At 37.2% G+C, this 22,144-nt stretch overlaps 1 protein-coding gene across 1 annotated transcript in view; it reads right to left on the bottom strand.

The window, feature by feature from the left end:
• The window catches only part of BCKDHB (branched chain keto acid dehydrogenase E1 subunit beta), a gene marked incomplete at both ends in the record, with an annotated part of 105,423 nt that overhangs the window by 26,122 nt on the left and 57,157 nt on the right, over positions 1–22,144 (bottom strand). The window contains one exon of the mRNA XM_079550595.1: positions 19,808–19,894. Coding sequence (XP_079406721.1) covers positions 19,808–19,894 — 87 coding nt within the window. The remainder of the gene's footprint in view (positions 1–19,807; positions 19,895–22,144) is intronic.

Below are 22,144 nucleotides of genomic sequence, written 5' to 3' on the forward strand. Positions count from 1 at the left end.
TTGTTTTGGTTTGTTGTTCTTGTTTCTTTAGGGGTTAATACTTGGAATGACTTCTCTTGTTCTGTCATTGCTGCTGGTAAAGATAAACTTTCCTTCACAGGAAGTACATGCTTCATATCATTCTGTATGGACAGATTACGCTTTCACTACATAAATTTAGAACAATCTGAAAAGGCCTCCCTCCCTTTGCTTGTGCTGAGTGTGAATGTAATGGAAACATATGCCTGCTTAACTCAGCTACCGCAGCTCCATAGCTTGTCACCAGCAAGACAATATGCACAACCAATAAGCAATAAAGCAGCAGCCTTTCCTAATGCTATTCCTAAGCTTTTAGGGCTTTTCAGCTTTTCTTCCTGATTATTTCAGAGCTGCATTTTAAGTGCTTTCACTGTGCTGCTGCCTGAAATATGGTTCTCATTACTGTCCATGAGGAACAGAACAAACCTATACGTTGGCCCTTCTGTCTGAGAATTTATTTCAGCCTTGTTTTGAAATACTTCAATCACCGACAATATTTATATAGAGAGATACATATGTATATAAATTCATGCTCCACAAAATCTGTGCTATAAATACCCACCTGAGCCACTCAATAACTACTGCAGAACTAAGACCAGATTAAGACTTGCATTATGCAGACTGAAAATTAGCACTCATACCTCAGACTTTCTGAAGTGCCAAACAGCCATCAAGGCACATAGCACAGGAATACTAACCAAGGTCAGCACAAACCTATTAGCACATAAATAGACAGGAATAAATTTTCAATACCACAAATATTTTTCAGGTCTGATAAAACCAAATTACTTCCATGGGTATAAGTGACCCTTGTCATGTTTTCCAGCAGTGCTCCAGTCTGATGAATTAGAGTAGGAGTAACAGCATGCAGAACTAAAGCCCACAGTAAAGCAGTGGAACATTTGCAAGCTAGCAGACTTTCTTCTAGAACATGTTTTAAAATACCAGTGAAAAGGACTTACTTCTTTATGCTGAAAATGTTAATAATGATCCTTGTCTTTTTATGAGCAAATTAAAGCAGAGCTACCAATTATGACACTGTACAGCCTATAAATCTCAACAGGAAACCAAACCACCATTTTATGTAACACTGTAAAAATGTTTTATTTAAGACATTCTGAAATTTTAACTACTTGGCAGCAGTCAGATGAGTAAACAGATTTTCTTTGGCAACGCATACTTGTACAGTTAGAAATATGCTTCACTGTGATCTCAGCATCTCTTACAAACACTGATGTGCACATTTCAATAGCAGTTTTTTCTTCCTCCTGTCATTCAGACAGCAGTGTGTACTACCACCACACTCATCAGAAATTCACTTTTGCAGTATCAAGTTGCATGTCTGTAAATGTTTCAGCAGTTTTCACTGTACAGCTCTAGCATGCATCACTGCAATTCTCTACTGTATCTGCTCAAAAGCAGATGTGTATTATCTTCACAGAAATTTCTAGCAGTTGATATTACTATGCCATCTTGAGTTACCTAACTGTGGTGCTTGGAAGAAGCAATAATGAGGAATATCATCAACATGGGATTACAGTGGAGCTTTAATTATTCCTGCATTTGTTTTTGTTGGAATGTCTGAATATACTCAATACAAAATATTTGATCAGTTTAACAGAAAAAGCATTATTATATTGCTCAACTTCATGACTTTGTCATGGCAGTTATTCCACTGTCTAACCAACACTTTGTGCATGGTACAGAATATTACATCTGCATCTTTTAACTAAATCAATTCCTGAACAAGCTATGTTTTTAACCACAGGAGGCCAACATTATAAGCTTACACAATCACAGAAGCCAGACAACTTTCTGTGAGTTACAACTGTAAATCCCTGACATACGAAAACACTGAATTTAGTAAAAAGATGACTGAAGCGTGGTTTATGCTAATTCTGAGCTCTCTTTTCTAGCAAGCCATCCCATCCATTAACAATGCTTGTTCTTGGACAAGTTCAGCTCATGGAAGGGGAAAAAAAGAATCAAAGGAAAGGAAAAAAAATTTCATTCCAAATGTTAACTTGATTATATTTCAAAATAAATTAATTTTATTGTATTTCAAAATAAATTATCCACATATTAATAGATTTATATATATAAATAGTGTAATGTACGTGCAAGTCAAGTATCAATTTCTTTCTCTAAAAAGTTGAATTTGACCATTTAATGTTGAAACAATGAAACATATCACTGCTAACCATGAAAGCACTGCAATCTTGGAAAAAATAAAATAATCCCAAAGTTACAGCCCATATTAACAAAATCTTTTAAACACCAGCTTTAATTTCTCATTTCCATAGCAACTCACTTTAAAGATGTTCTCAAATCAACACATGGATAGATGAGCATAAAACCTTTTCAGTTACATGGTTACGCAGTGCTGCTAAAGAACTTCTGCATAAAAACCTGATCTCTCTTGCCTTCAAAAGTAGCTTGCTGATTATTTTAGTTAGTCTAGAACAGCTTCTTTGAGGAATTTTAAAATGCCTGCCCTTCCAAAGTGAACTAAATAGCTTGATGATCTCAATGGTTCAATTACTCTTCACCCAGGAAATTTCAGAACAGATTAATACCAGTTACTAATGTCACTGGCACTATGATGATTCTTTTTCTTTCAGCACTTTACTTTACTTTTGAAAAAGTATCACTGTGATTATGTACTTTCCCTCACTTCTTAAGCAGACAATCTATCAAGTATGAATGTTAGAAGGAAAATCTGGAAGATATTTCAATTACCTTTTACAATTAGCTTATAATCCTTCTTTCTCACTAATGAAACATTTGAAAGAGAAAGAAGCCTGCATTACTGTTAGAATAAGTCTTATGAAACATGAACATTTTTGTAACTCAGGACATATATTGAAGTGATCAAATACAGACTTCTTGGAATGATAAAATATACACAACAGATATAGAATACTTTTTTTATAAAAAAAAAAAAGATCCTTTTTAAGGAAAGCTATCTAGGAGAATGAATGAAAAAAGATAAATACATATAACTACATAGTCATACAAATGACATTTAAGATTTAAGGTTAAAAAAAAATAAAATGACCTTTTTTGATCCTCTGTAACAGACCCACCACAACTGTGGCTTATTTTCCTGAGAGTTGTACAATGCATTTTCCTGAGGCCTGTAAATGCATTGCCTTGTACAACTTACAGTAAGGCAAGACACATAATAATTTGCATTTCTGAAGTACTAATGGACAGTGAATATCTCACTTTCTGCTTATAATTCAAAAATGAGATTCCTTCTTTACTGTAGCTTTTACCTTTTGATGTGACGTGGGTACAATTTTGAAATGAATCACTGTGCCCTAAAACGTAGCAATATGTTAAGACACAATTATCTTAAGCTGCATTAGTCAAAGTTACAACTTTAATAGCTGAATGCTAAATGACTTCGGTTACCTCTCATATGCAATAAGCTCTGATTATTCTTATTATATAAAGTACAAAGCCATACAAGATTCTGAAAACCATGCTGAAAAAAACAAAAACAATGAAACCAGAGGAAGAGCACAAAATTGGATAAGTCTCCTTTCTAGAAGACCTTGAAACATTTGTTTTTTAAAGTATATTGGTTTTATTCACAATACTGTAATTAGAGTACATTCTTGGCATTTTCTTTGCCCAAAGCCATTGTACTTTTCAGGGATTTATTTATTGTGGGTTATTCATTGGCATGCAGCACAACTGGTGAACCAAGGAAGGTGCAGAAAAGCAAACCACCGTAGTTTCTGCTGTAAAGACCTCTAGCTTTCCATGCCATACATGTGCAGTCATTTAAAGAAAGAAATTAACAGAGGTGACAACTGCGGCCAACCATCCCGAGGCACTAACTTATAAAATATTTAATACAAAAGAAAAGTATTCAAATTGAAATCATAGTTCCACTGACTTCACCAGCAGGGCTTAGGCTTTCACCCTTGGTGAATTTGAGCCAAGTCTGTAGTGCCAGAGGCACAGAGAGGAGGAAGAGGATGCAGTGTCCATGTAATGGCTCTGAAAGCTCAGCAATTTGCATTTCCTACCACCTCACTGCCTAGGAGTGTTTCTGAATGTTTTGAATGTCTAGTAAAGGGCTATATTTTATCCAAATTCCTTTATCTTCAGCAATTCCCTTAATATAGGATTGTCATTTCTTTTAAAAGAAAGGAGAAATTGTAGTTTTTCACCAAATGGTGGGAGAGAGGGAAATGCCCCCTGCTTCTGACTCCTGTTCAAGTCAATACGTACACTTGGACACCAAAGGGACTGCACAGTCATCTGTTCATACTTAGTGCTTCCTCAAAAAGCAGTCACTGATCAGAACTCCACAAAAGGCTCTCCACTCAGTGAGTGTGCTCATTCACAGTGAGCACAGTATTATTTGCAAGCTCACATACCTCAGGAACAATTCCAGATGCGTGCATCCACTTTTCCAAACTCAGATCTTCCATACAGAAGGAAAATACGTGTTTGGCTCTTTACAGAGCAACTTTTCCAGTTTCAAACTATTTCACACTGTGCGTTTTATAAAATATGCATTTAAATATTTGGTACCTACTTTCCTTCCTGACTCAGTCGTGTCTAACACCCATCAATTTTTGTTCCTTGTGAGAAATGTGCAAGCAGAACAATCCATGCTGTATGTGCCTGCAACCTTATTTTGTGCTTATATGTCCCCTATTAAGCACTGTAACAGTAACAAACACTGTTTACAATAAAGCTGCCTTACAAGATCCTACTTCCATAGCAAACAGCACAACTACAAAAAGCATCACAGGCACCACCTAGACATAGCACGTGAATCATGCTTACCTCTGGGATAGTAACTCACATTCATTTGTTCATGCTGGTATTACACTGAGTATATAATGGATATCTTTCAAGCCGTCTACAGGATTGCTACAAATAAGGTGACAGGAACAGAGGGGTATGCAGGTCTATTTCCCAGTGATGTTATTCTCATGCAACTGAAATTGGTTAATTTGTTTCTCTCGGGAACTAATTGTTGGCTTACATTTGCTATTCAGGAATTTTTAATTGCTTTTATTGCTTTTTAATTGCTACATCCCTACACAATGGTGAAGAATGCATGCCTGCACTCAGAAACCCTACTGGACTAAAAAGACATTCCATATGTTCTTTCTTATTTAAGCTTCTATATGAAAATTAAGCCCTACCATCACTTACCCTACAATCATACGTCCCTACTTGAGACTTGAAGCTGGGGGAACATCTGCGCACTAACTTGAGCAGTGGCTGGATAGTGTTACACAAGGATGAAGCTGAAGCTGCCAGTCTAGGTTTTAAAGATAGTATTGCAGCTTCTGTTTTTCCCTCTACATTAAAGACATTAAACCTAGCAAGAGTATAATATTGACAGCACTTTAGAAAGGTACCAAAGTGCCAAAAAGCTCAAGAGGATCTTTTTACACCCTTTCCTATTAATATATTCAGTACAGAACTGAAATTTACATGGTGGAAGGAACGGATGCCATTCAGAGGGACCTCAACAGGCTGGAAAGGTGGGACCGGTGAGGTTCAACCTGATGAGGTTCAACACGCAAAGTGCAGAGTTTTGCACTTGGGCCGGAGGAATCCCAGGCATCCATACTGACTGGAAAGAGCGGTCCTTGAGAGCAGCCCTGCAGAGAACAACCTGGGGGTCTTGACAGATGAAAAGCTTAACGTGAGCCAGCAGTGTGCCCTTGTAGCTCAGAAAGCAAATGGTATCCTGGGCTCCATCAGAAGAGGGATGGACTCTTTTGATGAGTAGAGGGAGGTGATTGTCCTCCTCTAATCTGCTCTTGTGAGGCATCATCTGGAACACTGTGTCCAGGTCTGGAGCCCCTAGTACAAGAAAGACAAGGAGCTGTTGGAGAGGGTCCAGAGGAGAGCCACGAAGATGATCAGGGGACTGGAGCACCTCCCCTATGAAGACAGGCTGAGGGAGTTGGGCTTGTTCAGCCTGGAGAAAAGAAGGTTGCGGAGTGACCTCACTGCAGCATTTCAGTACCTAAAGGGAGCCTACAAACAGGAGGGGAGTCAACTCTTTGAAAGGGTAGATAACTGCAGGACAAGGGGAAATGGTTTTAAGTTGAGGGGGGGGAGATTTAGGTTGGATGTCAGGGGGAAATTCTTTACTATGAGAGTGGTGAGGTGCTGGAACAGGCTGCCCAGAGAGCTTGTGGATGCCCCATCCCTGAAGGTGTTCAAGGCCAGGTTGGATGGAGCTCTGGGCAGCCTGATCTGGTATTAAATGTGGAGGTTGGTGGCCCTGCATGTGGCAGGGGAGTTGGAGATTCATGATGCTTGAGGTCCCTTCCAACTTTGGCCACTCTGTGATCCTGTGATTCTGTGAAATAATTTGATCTTGTGAGCATACATAAAACGCCAATAATTACATGCTGTTTTAAAGGCCTTTTGTGTATTAATTACAGTAAACCCCTACGATCAGGAAAAATATATATATATATATTGCTTATATATAGTATTTTTAAACCTTTCATGAGTCATTAACATGGAAGTACAGATTTTTCTTCATTTTGTTGAACATTTTTCCTCTCAATCCTGCACGGATTTTTGTATGCCACAGACCACTCTATTTCAGTTGTGCTACCCTGAGCTATGACCATTGCTGTAAACTCATCACTATCTAGTTAGGTCATTTCTAATGACCATATGAATGGTCAATGAATGGAAAGTACAAAAGAGTGCACTTATGAATCAACCCTCAATAACCCCAAACCTACCCATTACAATCCCATACACACTCATTAAAGTATATAAACGCAGAATATCCCACACTGGAAGAGAACCACAAAGATCACCAAGGTTCCACAAATGACCATCCAAAAATCAGAATCTATTCCTGAGAGCATTATGCAAACACTCTTTGAACTCCAGCAGCATGGGGCTGTGTCCACTGCCCTGGGGAGCCTGTTCCAGGGCCTGACCATCCTCTGGTCAAGAACCTTTTCCTAATGCCCAACCTGACTCACCCTGACACAGCTCTATGCTGTTCCCTGAGGTCCTGCTGTTGCCCCGAGAGAGCAGAAATCAGTACCTGCCCCTCTGTTCACCTCACGAGGAGTTGTAGGCCAAAATGAGGTCTCCTCTCAAACACTAAAATGACCGAACTCCACATTATTCTCCACCATGTCTTACCAGGGTGCCTTAGTACTGATGCTGCAATAACCTGTGGCTGATAAAGAATTTTAGCATCCACAGAAGTGTTTTGAGAGCTGATGACGAAGGGAAGAGACTTCAAGCACCCAAGAAGACTCTTATAGCTATCAACACACTGGCAAATGGAAGAATATACATTATTGTGCTGTTTCTGCGGACTGCTAGGTATGGCATTATAAACTGCTGTTAAGAGCAATTCATAACTCATTCTTAAGAAAAGATAATGCCAAACACAATAATACAAGTTATACATAGCACTGTTAGCTTTTTAAGCAGAGAAGTTAAATATCCTCTAAGTTATTAATTACTTTGCAAATCTGCCTTAATCATACAATTGTTTTGGTTGGAAGGGACCTTAAAGATCATCTTCTTTCACCTCCCCTGTTGTGGGCAGGACTGCCACCCACCAAATCAGGTTGCCCAGGGCAACATCCAACCTGGCCTTGAACGCATCCAAGCATAGGACATCCACAGCTTCTCTGGGTGGCCTGCTCCAGTACCTCACCACTCCCTGAGTACAGAACTTCAGCCCAACAACTTACCTAAATTTCTCCTCTTTTAGTTCGAAGTCATTCCCCTTTCCTATCGCTATTAGACTATGCAAACAGTCCTTCCCCTTCCTGCTTATAAGCTCCCTTAAAGTACTGGAAGGCTGCAAAGAGGTCTCTCTGGAGACTTCTCCAAGCTAACCAAGCCCAACTCACTCAACCTGGACACCCTCAATTCCCTCCATTAAGAATCTTGCCACAGATTGTCTTTATCAGTCTAGAGTCACAGTTTCAAAGCACTGTGAAGTCCATTAAATGACAGAGATTTTCTTTTTATTAATTTGAATTAAACAATGAATCAGCAGTTTGACATAGTATAATACAAAGGTCTGCTCAGTAATAGCTTTAACATTTATCTAAAAATACTATAGAAGGTCTCATGGCTTTGATGTGCTCCTAAAACACCATTAGTTATGTTTACATACTAGTTAAAAAGGCTGATGTAACTGAACTCTAATACACTATTAGAGGGAAAAAAATGGAAAAAGTACCACCACATCACAGAAGAGAAAACACAAGATATGCAGTCATGGAAGGTTTTTTGCCCTCCTCGCTGCTTGGAGGGAAACCCCCTCATTATAATCACTCTGTGGGTTATCTGAAGTGTATGGTTAGTATCACAACATGGTTCTAATCAAAGCAGTTTGAATTAAATTTGTATTTTTGCAAGTGCAAACTGTACCTTAGAGTTAGCATAAAAACAAAATATTTCCTTTCCCCTGAGTGGCAGTGTCTAACAGCTAGAGAGTGACATGCAAACTGGGGTTAGTGCACAGCAAAGAGAATTTCAATTCTGCCTCGGTGGCCAGATTTGGGGCTCTTTTCAATGTTAGCATATGGAAGGCCAAACACATTGTTCAAATATATAAATCACAATGGGTGAACACAGATCCATCAGCAAGACAATCCTGGAGTTCAGCCTCAGGCATATGAATGATTGCATGCCAAATTAAATATCAGATCATGGGAAAAGTGCCCTCAATAAAAACACTAAGAGAATACTTAACATTATACATTCTACTGATTAAGGTGAATCCAACACTTGATCAGTAGCCAAAACCAAACCTTCCATTTGCCTGAACAACTACTACTCCTGATGTATTATAGCACTATATATCGTCCTGGGGTAAACGCCTTGTGCCTGTCCAATAATTTGTGTGAGGACTGAACAAGTATGCAGCTCCACTCTTGCATAGACATGCAATGCAGGAAAACCAGCTCATACAGAAGACTATCAAATAGGTTTCCGTTCCATCTGGAAGAAATGCTGCCCCCTGCCTAACAGACAGAACAGATGAAAGCAGGACAGCAGCAGTGATGTGACAGGAGGCTGTTGAGCATCAGTAACAAAAGCATCTATTTGAAAACAAATTTCATGCTATTCAAAAATAAATAAAAAATAAATAACTCTACAGCATGCATTCAAGATAAAACTAAATTGTAAAATCATTCTTCTCAGTTTAATGCTTTCCTAAAAACTAACAGGTCTTGTTGGGTAATGCACACCATGAGTGTTTGCCAGGAGAGACGGGCTGTCTAAATTAGCACATGTCTGTCATCCTCAGCCACTGTGTCATTCAGTGAACATTGATCACATATCAACAAAGCCATTTCCTCCCTGGAGAGTACCTTCATTTAAAAGTACAAGGATAGTAACAGTTTCTCCGGATTTCCTGCAAAATGCTATAAAGCTCAAACATCTTGAAAGCTTAGAAAATGATGTTACTACTGTTATTTGCAGAAAAGTAAAAGCATCAGTGAAAAAGATGAGATTTAAATAAGTTATTAAAACGGTCCCAATATGTTCAGCTATTTTAGTGCTAAGAACTGATTTAATAAGATTTTTCTATGATCTCTTCCACAATACAAATTCGAATGTAACTGCTAAGTCCAAACTTAGCCATTTTGTCTCTCTTCCAGAATTACAAGCTACTAACTGCATGACTTAATTGATATTTACTGCTGAATCCCATACTGCAGCACACTTTATTATACCGTGGCAATACTGAATCAAAACGGTTATAAGAGTTCATATGGCACACGGTGCTGGACTAGAGAAAAGAAAATGACAGAATTATCCTGACTTCTAAATTTGTATCTCACCTGGAAGCCATAGAACGTCAAGGATGTACACCTAATATCACTAACAGATCAATATTTACCTGAAATTACTTTCACCTGCAAAATACAATGGGCACATTAATACATTTGATTATTTTGTAAGAATTGGTTGCACTCATACAGCAATGTTTGATTTTGGAGTGGAAAGAAGAGCAGTAGAGCAGAACACTTATGGGAGAAATGTGAAGCCGGTGTGTGAGCTCCACAAAGGCAGATTTATTCACAAGCACTGGGAAAAATCATTCAAAGCTCTACTGGTAGCTTTGCTCCCTCACTTACTCAGTACTTGTAACGAGGCAGATCTTATTGCCTTTCAGTGCCTATGGAAACTGCCAAGCCTATTCTTGCCTCCATCTCTCTAGACAAAAAAAAAAAGGAACTGCTTTAACCTCCATCAGCAGTTAGGATATTCACAGTGTGTGGGAAAAGCTTGGTCCAAACCACAGCTTTTAGACAGCATGAACCCAAAACCACCTGGTTAGTAATGCACACTTTTACAGGATGGGAATCATTGTCCAAATGACTGTGAATGAGATTCAGGCTTGGGTTACTCATTTGCAGTAAGTGCGTGGGGAATGGTAGAGTCACTTTGTGCTGTCTCGTGCGGTAAATTAGGCTGTCCCCTAAAAACAAGAGGAATGCATACAAATAAGAATAAGAAAAACACCAACATCTCTTAAAACGTGTCCAGTCTTGCAGAGATATTTTCATGAAATGTTCTACGGAATTTTAAGGAGCTTCAAGTCAAATTGCAGATTAATAAGGTATTTGATTTTTACCGTGCTTAAAAACTGAACTACTTGGACATACCTACCCTGCATTTACAATTATAATGACCATGTTTGGAGGTGGATTTTATAAAAATGCACCCCACTATTTAAGTACTTTATTTTGCATGTTATTTGAGAATTTGGGATTTGTTTATGTTTAAGGATTTGGGCGTTTCACAAAATACAAATAGATTACTGTGTCTGCAGTTCACTATTTGGCTATATTCAATTCATTATACCACTGCTTTCTGTACTGAATTTATTCCTGCTTAGAAAAACAAAACACTCCCTTGTAGACTTAGCAGACAACAGATGTCATTAACACTTTTTCTGCTTGTGTTTGAGAAGAAAATCACTTATTTTCTATATTATCAAAATCTGCTGAAGACATACAAAACATTCCAAGAATTCAGTCTTGCATAACAACAATTGCTTCTAGTTCACAGTGCAACATAAGCAGGGGGCTCACTGAACTGCCTATATTCATAAACACAATGAGCAATGAGGTCGTACACCTGCCACATACACTTTTCACTCAAGACACTGAATAAGAACTTTAATATGGGAACTGTCATAAAAACAAGCTCAATGCCTTACTAAGAAAAAATATTAGTTTTCCAATATTATGGATCATTTCTATATGTTCTGATTTTCTTTTCCATGAAGTCACTGCTCTTCTTCTATTGCATTATAAAGTATTTTCTTCTTATCTTCAATTTACTTACATGTGTTTATTCCAGCTTTTCTTTATGTTTTATGCCAATATTTCCTAGATCACACTCCTCATGACAGAAATTGATGTTTTAACCTATAAAACCAGGCTTTTATAGCTTGTGATTTCTGATGCACAGACTAAAAGCATGGAAGTGGCAAATAAAATTTAATAGGATATAACTGAAATACTGACATAGTGTTTTATTTGCTTTCTTACTGCCTATTGTGACTATGGCAAAGCAAGGTTAAAAACATAAATTATTAAATCTGAATTTATATGTATGCAAGCTGAATGACCACATTCCTGTACCTACATGTTTCAGTGTGCTGTTTTCTTAAGCCTCCATGTTATATTTAGTCCAGGACCTCTTCATTTAGCTCACTCTGTCAAATGGCCCTCAACAGCAAAAAAGCCTGCACATTATGAAAGCTGTCCAGGCTGGCTTGTCCTGAGTCATCTTTGAAGTCTACTTGGAAAACAGAGTTTGAGTCATCTTCTATTATATCGCAGAATGAATAGAGAATTCTTCCAAATCCTTCACTTCCACAATTAAGTAGTGCTAACATTTTGTACCTCAAGCTTTTCCAAATTCTTAAGACTTACCCATTCCACTATATCCCAATGATCAGTTTGGTAGGTAATTTGTTTTAATACGTATTGTGAAAATGAAATAATTTAAATACAAATGAATTTCAATTACATCAGAAAAATCGCTTTCAACACAGACAGACTTTAAGAGAGGTTTACAACCTGTTCATTAAAACTAGATTTTAAGTGGCACCAGTTCAAGATTCAATGCTATTTATCACAATTACAAAATAAACCCCCACAGACCACCTCAAGTTATTAATTAGCTCCAACTGCAGTACGTAAATCCCTAATGCAGACATAAATGCGTGATTTGAAACTCGAATTTGGCCTCTCAAATATTTTTGGAGTACTGAATTGCAATCATTTATTCTAAGAACCAAAAAGAGCCATGGAAAGCTGTTATCGCTTCACCGAGAAAAACTAGTTTAGCTTCAGCTTATGAGAAGAATGAAGTAATGGAACTGTTTAGAATACGGATTTAGATATTCCAAAGACATACCATGCAATGGTATTCAGTTCAAAGAATCTGAAAGTATAATTTGGGATGGTGATTTTTTCTTTTGCTCTGAAGCTGCTACATCTTTGAAAGGCATTCCTGGACATATCAACTTCTCTTTTTTACTGAAGTATTTCTCACAAAAATAGCTCACCTAATAGTTTCTCCTAGTGTTACACAGTAGCGGGAAATTACCCCACTTACTACAGATTAAGCCTTATTTTGCAGAGGGAAAAGGAAATCAAAAGCACCACCAATCCAAACAGAGAAAGATTACTATATCCAATTTTACATACAGAACTGAACAACTGAAAAAATAAGATCATGTAATTCAATCCTCTGATACGTGTTATTTCATTGAATTTGCTGGGACCATGCCCCTGATTAATGTCAATCTTTGTAAGACAAACCATGGTACAACTTGGAGAAGCCTTGATGCCTTCTGGAAGAGCTCCAGAGGAGCGAGCTCTGTTCTCCTGTAATCAGATGCCCAAGGTCAGAGTGGCTGCCAGGCAAAAAGGAAAGAAGCCGCACTACTAAAACTGAAACCCACAATTAAACCAGAATCTCCTCTGTTCTTACAGGACTGAATACTTTCCCTTTCATATTTGTGCAAGTCTCCTACAAAATAAAACACATTGCGCCATCTTGTTATTCTATAGAGAGCAATGAGCCATCTTTGTTATCCACACGCACACCAAAAATGTAATTTTTTAATGTGATGTACACAACAATTTTCCTAAATGAAATTTCAAAAACCTTAAATCACTCAAAATGTAGTATTTTCCATTTTTTTCAGTAAATTAAATAATGTCTATAAAGAATGGGGGATAAACCACAAAGAATCACATGTCACAGACTTTCTGTGATTGCAAGATCAATGACAGATGGTTTCTGCTAATTTCCTATGTTTATTTTTAGTCCTAAAAGAAAACAGTAACTACCATTATTGTAACCATAACACAATCTTCCCACATCTAGTCCCACTGAAAGCAGGAATCAACTATGCATTGGACGAACAAGTCGTAAAAACAAGGAAATAAAAAAAATCAAGCCATTATTCAGCACTCATGCCATAACCTTACCCAGCCCAAACATTTCCTACACCACCTATAAATTTCTCTGGCAATTTTAACTCTGTTCTCCCCAACTTTCCAATTTCTAAATACATTCTCTGACAAATTGCTATCACTACTCAGAACAGTAGTAGTACAGCTCTTCTAAAAGAGTTTCAATAAAGAAGGACAAGAAGAAAGGTGACTTGAACAAAAAAAGAACATCACACACTGTATTATGTCAATTCAGTGCTGATTAAGTTCTGCGGTGAAGCAGCTTATATTTACCCAAGTGCATCAGAAATTAAGCAGAATAGTCTCCAGTGTTCAAAATAGTGTGCACATCCTATCGTACACAGAAGCTACATAAAAACAGCAAAATGCAACAACTGCAAGTTGTACCAGCGCCAAATCAGAATTCAATTCAAAACAAACGCTACTTTTTTTTTTTTAGATTTACATGACATCTTTCTCAAAACTGTATCATTCAAAAGGCTTTTAAGGAAATATTCTTCAGATTGTCATGACATTTTCAACCACATCCACATTTCAAACACTCTCTTCTAACACGTCATGAACAATTAGAAATAAATGCCTGAGATTTCATACTAAAATGGCACCTGTTGTTAGAGAAGGGAATTAAATGTAAGCATTCCCTAAAAACAGAATCCTTGCATTCTCTGACAATTCTGAAATGTTGCATAGAGCACAATAAGATTTAAGGCCTTCAGTGTTAACACTGCTCTGTAATATGTTACATCCCAAAGTGAAAGACAAATTTGGAGTAAAACAAAGAGATGATGCCAACATCTTAAAGAAAAGACCACTTTTGCATTAGTTTTAGATGAGCCTTTCAGTAACATCTTACAGTTGAAATCAAAACCTTTATTAACTTCATCCCTCTTTCAAGTGATGGTGATCAGTTACAGCAGGTTTACTACTTTGGGTTTGGATTTCTCCCCGATACACTGCATGCTCAGCAGAACTCTCCATTTGTAGGGACCTCAGCTTTTTACAAGAGATCAATACAGCTGCTCTCAAAAGCAATCTTGAATAATAAACCATTTTCAAGAAAAAGCAATTTAAATTGGAACACAGATGGCAGCTACAAATACAGAGATCTGACAACAGGATTATCAACTATTTTTGCAAGAATGAAAGCTTTCTAACATCAAGGATCAGTTTTTCCTGCAAGTGAGTTCAATTTCTCTTGTACAATTGTTTGTTTCATAGTCTTCTATTAAGCCTCCATTTCCTTCTGACAGTATATCCACTATCTTTATTTTGTCAGTAAGGCAGCAATTATGAGGAAAAAGTGGGACTGCAACCTGCCTCTGTAAGGCAGTTTCTATCACAGACACACTATACAAAGACAGCCGTGAATTAAGAGCATGGGTGTCCAGCCTTTTAGCTTGCCTGGGCCATACTGAGTAAAGAGGAATTGCCTTGGACTGACAAAGGTCGCTCCAAAAGTATTTATTTCCATGGAAACTACAAAGAGCACAACACCACAGAGCAAAGTCTCAGCTCCAAAACAAGATAGTCTCCAAGACAACACAGTCACCACCATTAGCTCTGCACTTTTGCCAGTGATGAACAAGAGTTGCATGCAACAGTAATAAAAATTTTGCACCTGCAGTGGTGACTTGCTGTCATTGTCACCACTACCGCAAGCACCACCCACAGCCTTACTGTGCTCCTATCCACTGCTTGGTCTCCATCAGTGCTCAGCAAGCATCAGTGAGTGTCAATGGGTGCCATTTATTTCTGAGTGGAGGAATTCAATTTGCTCCATACACACTTCTATGTAGGACAATATTGTGTCAGACTGCCCCACTGCTGCCATTTGTGACACAGCAACAAAATGTAACAGCATACTGGTGGGAAGCATCAACTTGTACTGCCATACCACCAATGTCTGCCTCTGACACTGTGGGCCAATATAATAAAACAGGAGACATTACTTTTGGAGTAGCCTTCATAAAATACATAATATAGTTCATTTATACAAATAACAAAACTTTTTTTTTTTTTTAAATTAAAAAAAGAAAGCAACAGAACTACAAAACTAGTGGGAGATGTGACTCTGTTTTTGCGAAACCAATGCATCAGTGTTTGCTCTGATGTCAGTGGCAGCAATTTTTACTGAGTTCTCAGTGTTCATCAGAGATTACTGATGAAATTTTGCTCTTCCTGTGCTTCATCCCCGAAAAGTTATTCACAAATGTGTGTATTGCCAAAAAGCGATGACATGAATAAGGTATGATTGAGAAGTGAGGAATGTTTTTCTCTGCAAAGATAGGACTTATAAAAGTGAAAAGACATGGTCAAATTTTTGAGTTGAATACCTGATTGCAACTCTATACACTCCATTTGAGAATTCTCAAGTATTTATGTTAAACGAAAATGGAGTTGCAAGTACACCAAAAAAAGGATGAATTCTTATTGCAATCTTGAAACCTGTACTCAAATTCCTTTATCAGAATGGAAAGCAGGGCTGCACATTTTTTGCTGTTCACAGGACTGCACTTAACCAATGAATTAAAACACATCCAATTATTTGCTATAGCTTGAGCTGGCACTGCACTGTGTTCTCCTTTTGCCCTGGTTTCAGCTCAGACTGCATTAATAGAGTACCAGTTGGCTGTTGGTGAGCAGTGTGTGCACTGCTGGGGCTGTGCTGAGCCATTCGGCCAGGCAGAGTCAGAGTGGCAGTGGGGCAGATGGTGTGGGGCAGGGGCTGGGCCAAAGTGCCAGCTGTGACAGGCTGCACGTGGGCCACAGGTTGGAGATGCCCGAATTAGAGCTTAACCCAATTTCAGAAACATTCAGAAGGCTTCCTGATTGTTTTAATTGGAGAAACACCGTTCATTGAGCTTGGTCAGCCTCACCTAAAGCTCTGGAATGGTAGACATTTAGAAACTGAAGCATTACAAGTTAATTAAAATAAAATGATTACAAGATTAGCAAAAATGAAAAGGCAAACTAACACAGCAGGTACTCGCATTACTCTGACATAAATCCCCTTCTGTCATTTTAACATGCCCAAAGGCTGCAAAGCCAGTAGCTGGCTTAGATCTCGCAGTTCCTCCAGCAGCCAACTCCTCCAGTTGACTCTCATCCAGAGGTGCAGACAAATATTCCTGGCTCCCAGGTCACTTAACCTAATCCCAGCTTGTCCAGCCCAATGTTGGTTGGTGAAAGTCACTGACATGCTACCACTGGGCACACTCAGCCCTTTTCACTCAGCCTTCCCCGATTCCTGATGCTGGCTTGTCCTCTCACAGCCCACAGAGACAGCCCGATCAGAGCTCCATCTCCAAGGATGGACTACAGTGGCTCCCTTGCCTGAGCTGTGACTGGGCTTCTTGGCATGTGTAAGTGGAAACCAGTGCTTTGTCATGCAACCTAACATAACCCACTTCTGCATCCACTCACAAGGGAGCCTTTCACTCTTCGAAAACAACCCATTTATCTCATTTTATTTTTTAATGGGGAAGCAAACATTACATTACTTTATAGTACAAGTTAATAATGTAATGATCATTTCTACACACAGTGTTGGAGCTGACATCTCAGTCGTCCTTTCTCCAAGGCTCCTCCAACAACACTCCAATTGTGTCCCTTAAGGAATTTTAGTGCCCTTACTGCTGAACTCTTCTGAAAGCTTTTACACAGAATATAATCAACAAGTAGTATTAACAGTACCTGTATTGAGTGTATCTTATTATCTTTTATTCATTTCAAAATATCCATAGAGCACACACAAAAACTTCAATACTGAGGGCAAAGTTACAGTACATGGAGTTTTAACTACAGTGATTTGTCCCATTCTTAGCTTTATGTGTTTAAGAAATCAGTGAATAACTATTTAATGCAATAATACACCCCCTTTAAATATTCTGCATTTGACAGAGAACTCGGTTAATATGCTCTCCAAACACTGATTTTAATCCCTCAAACACCAAAAATGAAACTATTCAATACAGTTTTGCCCGTAACTCATGAGTGAAAGCTATCATTGCCATTCATAATCATTTCCTTGAAGTCTACATCATCATGAAATGTTTATGACAGTTAACTGTTTTGAAACAATCTATGTACTTTTATTCACCTTATTTCAATGATGAGAGACCTCACAGCAAGGATGGAATAACAATATGGAAACTAACCATCCAATTCAACTGAACACAATTGATTGAAGTCTTATTACTTCCATATGCAAGAGGAAAGTAAAGCCAACTGCACTCCTCCATTTTTGGCATTCTCAGTATGCATCGCATCCAGAAAAAAATGAATTTCACTTTTCATTTTTATTTATACTGCAAACTGGTATCAGACACACAGACTTTATTTGACTATTTAGGAAATATGTTTAACTACATTTTAAAAAACAAGGTCTTTATTATGCCTAAAGTGATACTCCTCTTGAAAAATCTGTTGTGTTTTGCAAATTTTATTCTAGTCTCTTTTTCAAAATAGATTTTCTTAACAGTTATCAAAAATTGTGGCCAGGATATTAAAATCTTCAAGAATGGGTACAAAGAGTAATGATAACATAGTTGTATGACAGATTCAAGTCAGCCAATTTATATAAAAGAAACTCGCTACAGATAAACTCAATATAAAGTTATATTTCAACTTATTCTGCAGTAGTATGTGTGATAAATTAACTAATATTTCTCAAGAAGAAAATCTTCACTTTCTAGAAAACATGAATATAAGATTATTAGTTACTATCATTAAAATAATATACGCTTTCAGTATGGACCAAAAGAAACAGCAATGTATTAAGGATTTAGAACTTCATTTTCTAAGAAAGTCATAGTTGCCAAGATATGTCCGTTGCATGAAAAACAACCCTAGGTGGATCAATTAGGTGAGTACCGCTCTTAGTGGAGAACTGAGGAGATAAAATACTCATTTTGTAGTTCCAGCAGTACATTGACTATCCCAGGCAATTAATCTTCCAGTAGTATTTAGTTTTCATCTCAACTTCTTTTTCCTCTCCCACACACATGCTTTCCTCTTCTATTCTACTAAGTTATGAGATTTCTGCCTGAATTAAAATGATTTTCTCCAGAACTGTTGATAATAACACACAAGACACTAAAAGACATGCTCCATTGATTTTGTTTCACATTTTCATATCAATGTAAGAGAAATCACCACTTTCAAGACTCATGGTTGGCAGTGCTTTATGACTCTACTAGTCCTATTTTAACCAGCAAGGTCACCTATAAAAGGGAGATGGAACAGTGGTCAAATACTAACTATTTTGAAAGATTATAAATATTTAGTTGCTCATGGAAAGAAAATTTTCATAGAAGAAGAAAAGTGAATTACCTTCACAGTAATGTTAAAATTAATAAAATTACTCTTAAAAAAAAAAATTGTTTCACATATTGTAAGAAATTTAAATTTTCTGACACCTGTTACATTTTGAGACCAATTAACTCCAGTCTTTTCTGTGAAAGGGGAAAAGGGAAAGAAAAAAAAGCGAATTCCTAAGCTTCAACTACTGTCCATATGGATTATTATTTGTGTGAACTTTAGAATCACCTTTCTCTCTAATCACTGTGATTTTACTTCTTTGAGAACAGAGTAATCAGAAAATAGTAATCTGACAGCGATGGACACAATTCATTTAGGTTTTTCTAGAAACCTGTATCACTGATACACACAGGAAGGAAATTTAGTTAATGGGAAAACCTACATGCAATTTCAGATACATAACATGGTAGAAAACTCAAAAGGACTTCTGTTAAAGCCTGGTGCTCTAGACAGTTGATACTGATGCATGCCTCAAACTTTCAAAGGCATTCTGTGCAGACAAGCTCAACAGATGTATGGAAATCACCAAATCTCTACCAGAACCACTTTTGTAGACTGCATTCCCAATAAGGTCTCCAAACACTACATTTAACACCATACTGTACTTTACTGGATTTTGACACTTTTTCTGTTTCTAATTTCCACATTCCTAGAATGAATTTTAAGAAGTTATAAGGACAAGACATGAGAAAGGTGAGAAAAGCATCATAGAAAATATTTTTCCTTTGCATCCAACAGTACATATTCCCTGCTATTCACTGAAAGCTAAGTTTTCTAGTTTAGCAGCTGCAAAGCACAATGCATGGTAACTATATGGCTTATCATCTTCTAGATAAAGTAATGCAAGCAACCACAAAACTGAAATTAAAATATTACAGAAACTAATTTAAAAAATATGAAAACCTCAATTTTTAATATAGTAACAAATGTATAGGTGAACATATTCAGACACTTAATAAAGAAATTAATCTGTTTACCTGAACTGTGGAACTGATTTCAGACGCAAATCCTCCTGTCAAGGGAGCCTCATGGCTAATCAGCAACCGCCCGGTCTTCACTACTGACTGAAAAGGAAAAACAAACCCCAAAATGCAATCAAATTACAGCTCTAGTGATTTCTTTCATGTGTTGTGTGTTAAATATACGAATTGTGTGATATAATAAGCAGTATTTGGATGTAGCTACTTTTTCTCTCTTGAAATTTCAATAAAACAGTGAATCACCCCAGAGATCTAAACTAAATAACGAATAGACACATTTTTACATTTATTACAGTATTGTCATTCACTACAGAAGTGGTAATAGCATCTATTCTATTTAAAACAAATATGAAGAATAGTTTCCGTTGAATTTATCCTATCAATGTAAACTGTAACAGGAAAACAAGATTTCAGTTAGAGCTCGGATTCAGATAGAGCTCAGCTCGGATTCTGAAAACACTGAGAAGCTTACATGCAAAGAAATCCTTCAGTGATATATAAATCTGCCTCATCAGAGCCAATCTAAACCCATAAATCACAACTATTCAATAAGTACAGCTATTAAATATATATATAAATGTGTACGTTTAGCATGAAAACAATTGTGTGGTGCTTCTTATTCAAGTTTTACTCGGCAATTAAAAGCAACATTTTTTACTTTCAAATCTCAATGCTTGTGCAGTTTTTGTGTGTCTCATTTCAGAAACAGCTACATAGTACAATATATACAGAATGTGACATAAACTACTTTTAATCAAAAAGAAATTGTATTTATGCTGAAACATAACAATTAAAGCAGAACACTTTAATCTGATTAGAGTATAAAACTTCAATACACTCAAATACCTTGAAGTTTATTGCAACTACATAAATAGGTAAAATGCCTAGGGTTCAAAAAAAATATTAGAAATACAGCAGCAAGCCTCATTTTTCATAATAAACGCTTTACCATTTATAAGGTGCATAAAAAAAAATCTAAGAGATTCTGGAGAGGCAGATTAGGGAAAAAAGTCATCAGAAGAACGTGTATGTAATTATTTCAGTGTCAGTTACAGTGAGATTGTAAAGACGATTATCCAGCGTACTGTCGATGTATCATTAGTCATTAAGTGGGAAAGCCCAGAACAGTGCTAGCTATCAGGTCAATCTTTCTTAATGCTGTGATCTTCAGTCTACACCAGTACATTGTCCTGTGGGGTACCTCCATGCCCCACAAACAGAATATTCAGAATACATTCTATTCTATTAAATATTCCAGAATTTAATAGGATATTCAATAGAATACATAAATGCTGTATCTTAGTAACACAATTTTCATTCTAATGACAGTACTTTCCAAACCCTTTCACTTTCCTAAAATGTCAGACTGGCCCTCTGTAGCTCTTCCACAGAGCTGCCAGCAGGTGACAGGCCCATATGCAATCCAAAATGTATCATGCACTGTGTCTGAAACCTCCACTAGATTCAGATCGAAGCAAGACAGGAAAAGGCAGCTCAAAAGCTGGAAAGAAATCTATAGCTTGGTAAGCTGTTTTCTTGTATTTCTGAGACCTGCACTGGAAACTCATATCTAAAGACCAAAGATATTAACTGCACTACAAATCTGCCAATATACAAAAACAACAGCTCAACAAACAAAATTTACTCTCCAGATTAAATCTTACATGATAAAACTGATAGGATTAGTCAATTTAAGATAGTCTCTTTTTTGGAGAATCCTCTTATTTTAAACAGTGGTATTTATTCTTCTGCATATATTTTTTATGAGAAATACACAGCTTGAAACATTACAAGCTATTATTAAAATTACAGGTTTCATCTTTCAGAACATATTAATGTGAAACATAGACACTGTTGGAAAACATGTAAGAAAATCTGCATGGGACCAAACCAGTATTCCAGCAGTTTATTATCACGAGTCCAAAACTGAGATCATTGGATGTTTAGAAAAGGATAAGAATAGGGAATTTCTCAGCCTTCAACTATTTTTACATTCTGGGTTCAGTATCGTCTCTTTTATTAACAACTCTTCTCTCATGAAAGAGTCTGCTCTCAAATAGAACTTCTGAAAACAAACAACAGCACATTTTTTAAAATCCCCTTCTCCTTTGAAAAGAACTGTATTTTTACATATTTTCCCAAGGGCTTCAAACATTTGTTGCCTTTGTTAATTTGTTAACAGTGAACACACAGACATGATCACCAAGCTTCTCAGCCCAACTAAAAAGTACCCAGATGGCAACCAGGCTAGCAAGGCATGAGTGCACTTGGTACCCAACTCAGCTTGTTCCTGGCAGGCATGGATATCTGCACCATATTGTGCCATGCAGAAAT

The sequence above is a fragment of the Tetrao urogallus genome (genome assembly GCF_951394365.1).
Source record: "Tetrao urogallus genome assembly, chromosome: 2".
NCBI lineage: Eukaryota > Metazoa > Chordata > Aves > Galliformes > Phasianidae > Tetrao > Tetrao urogallus.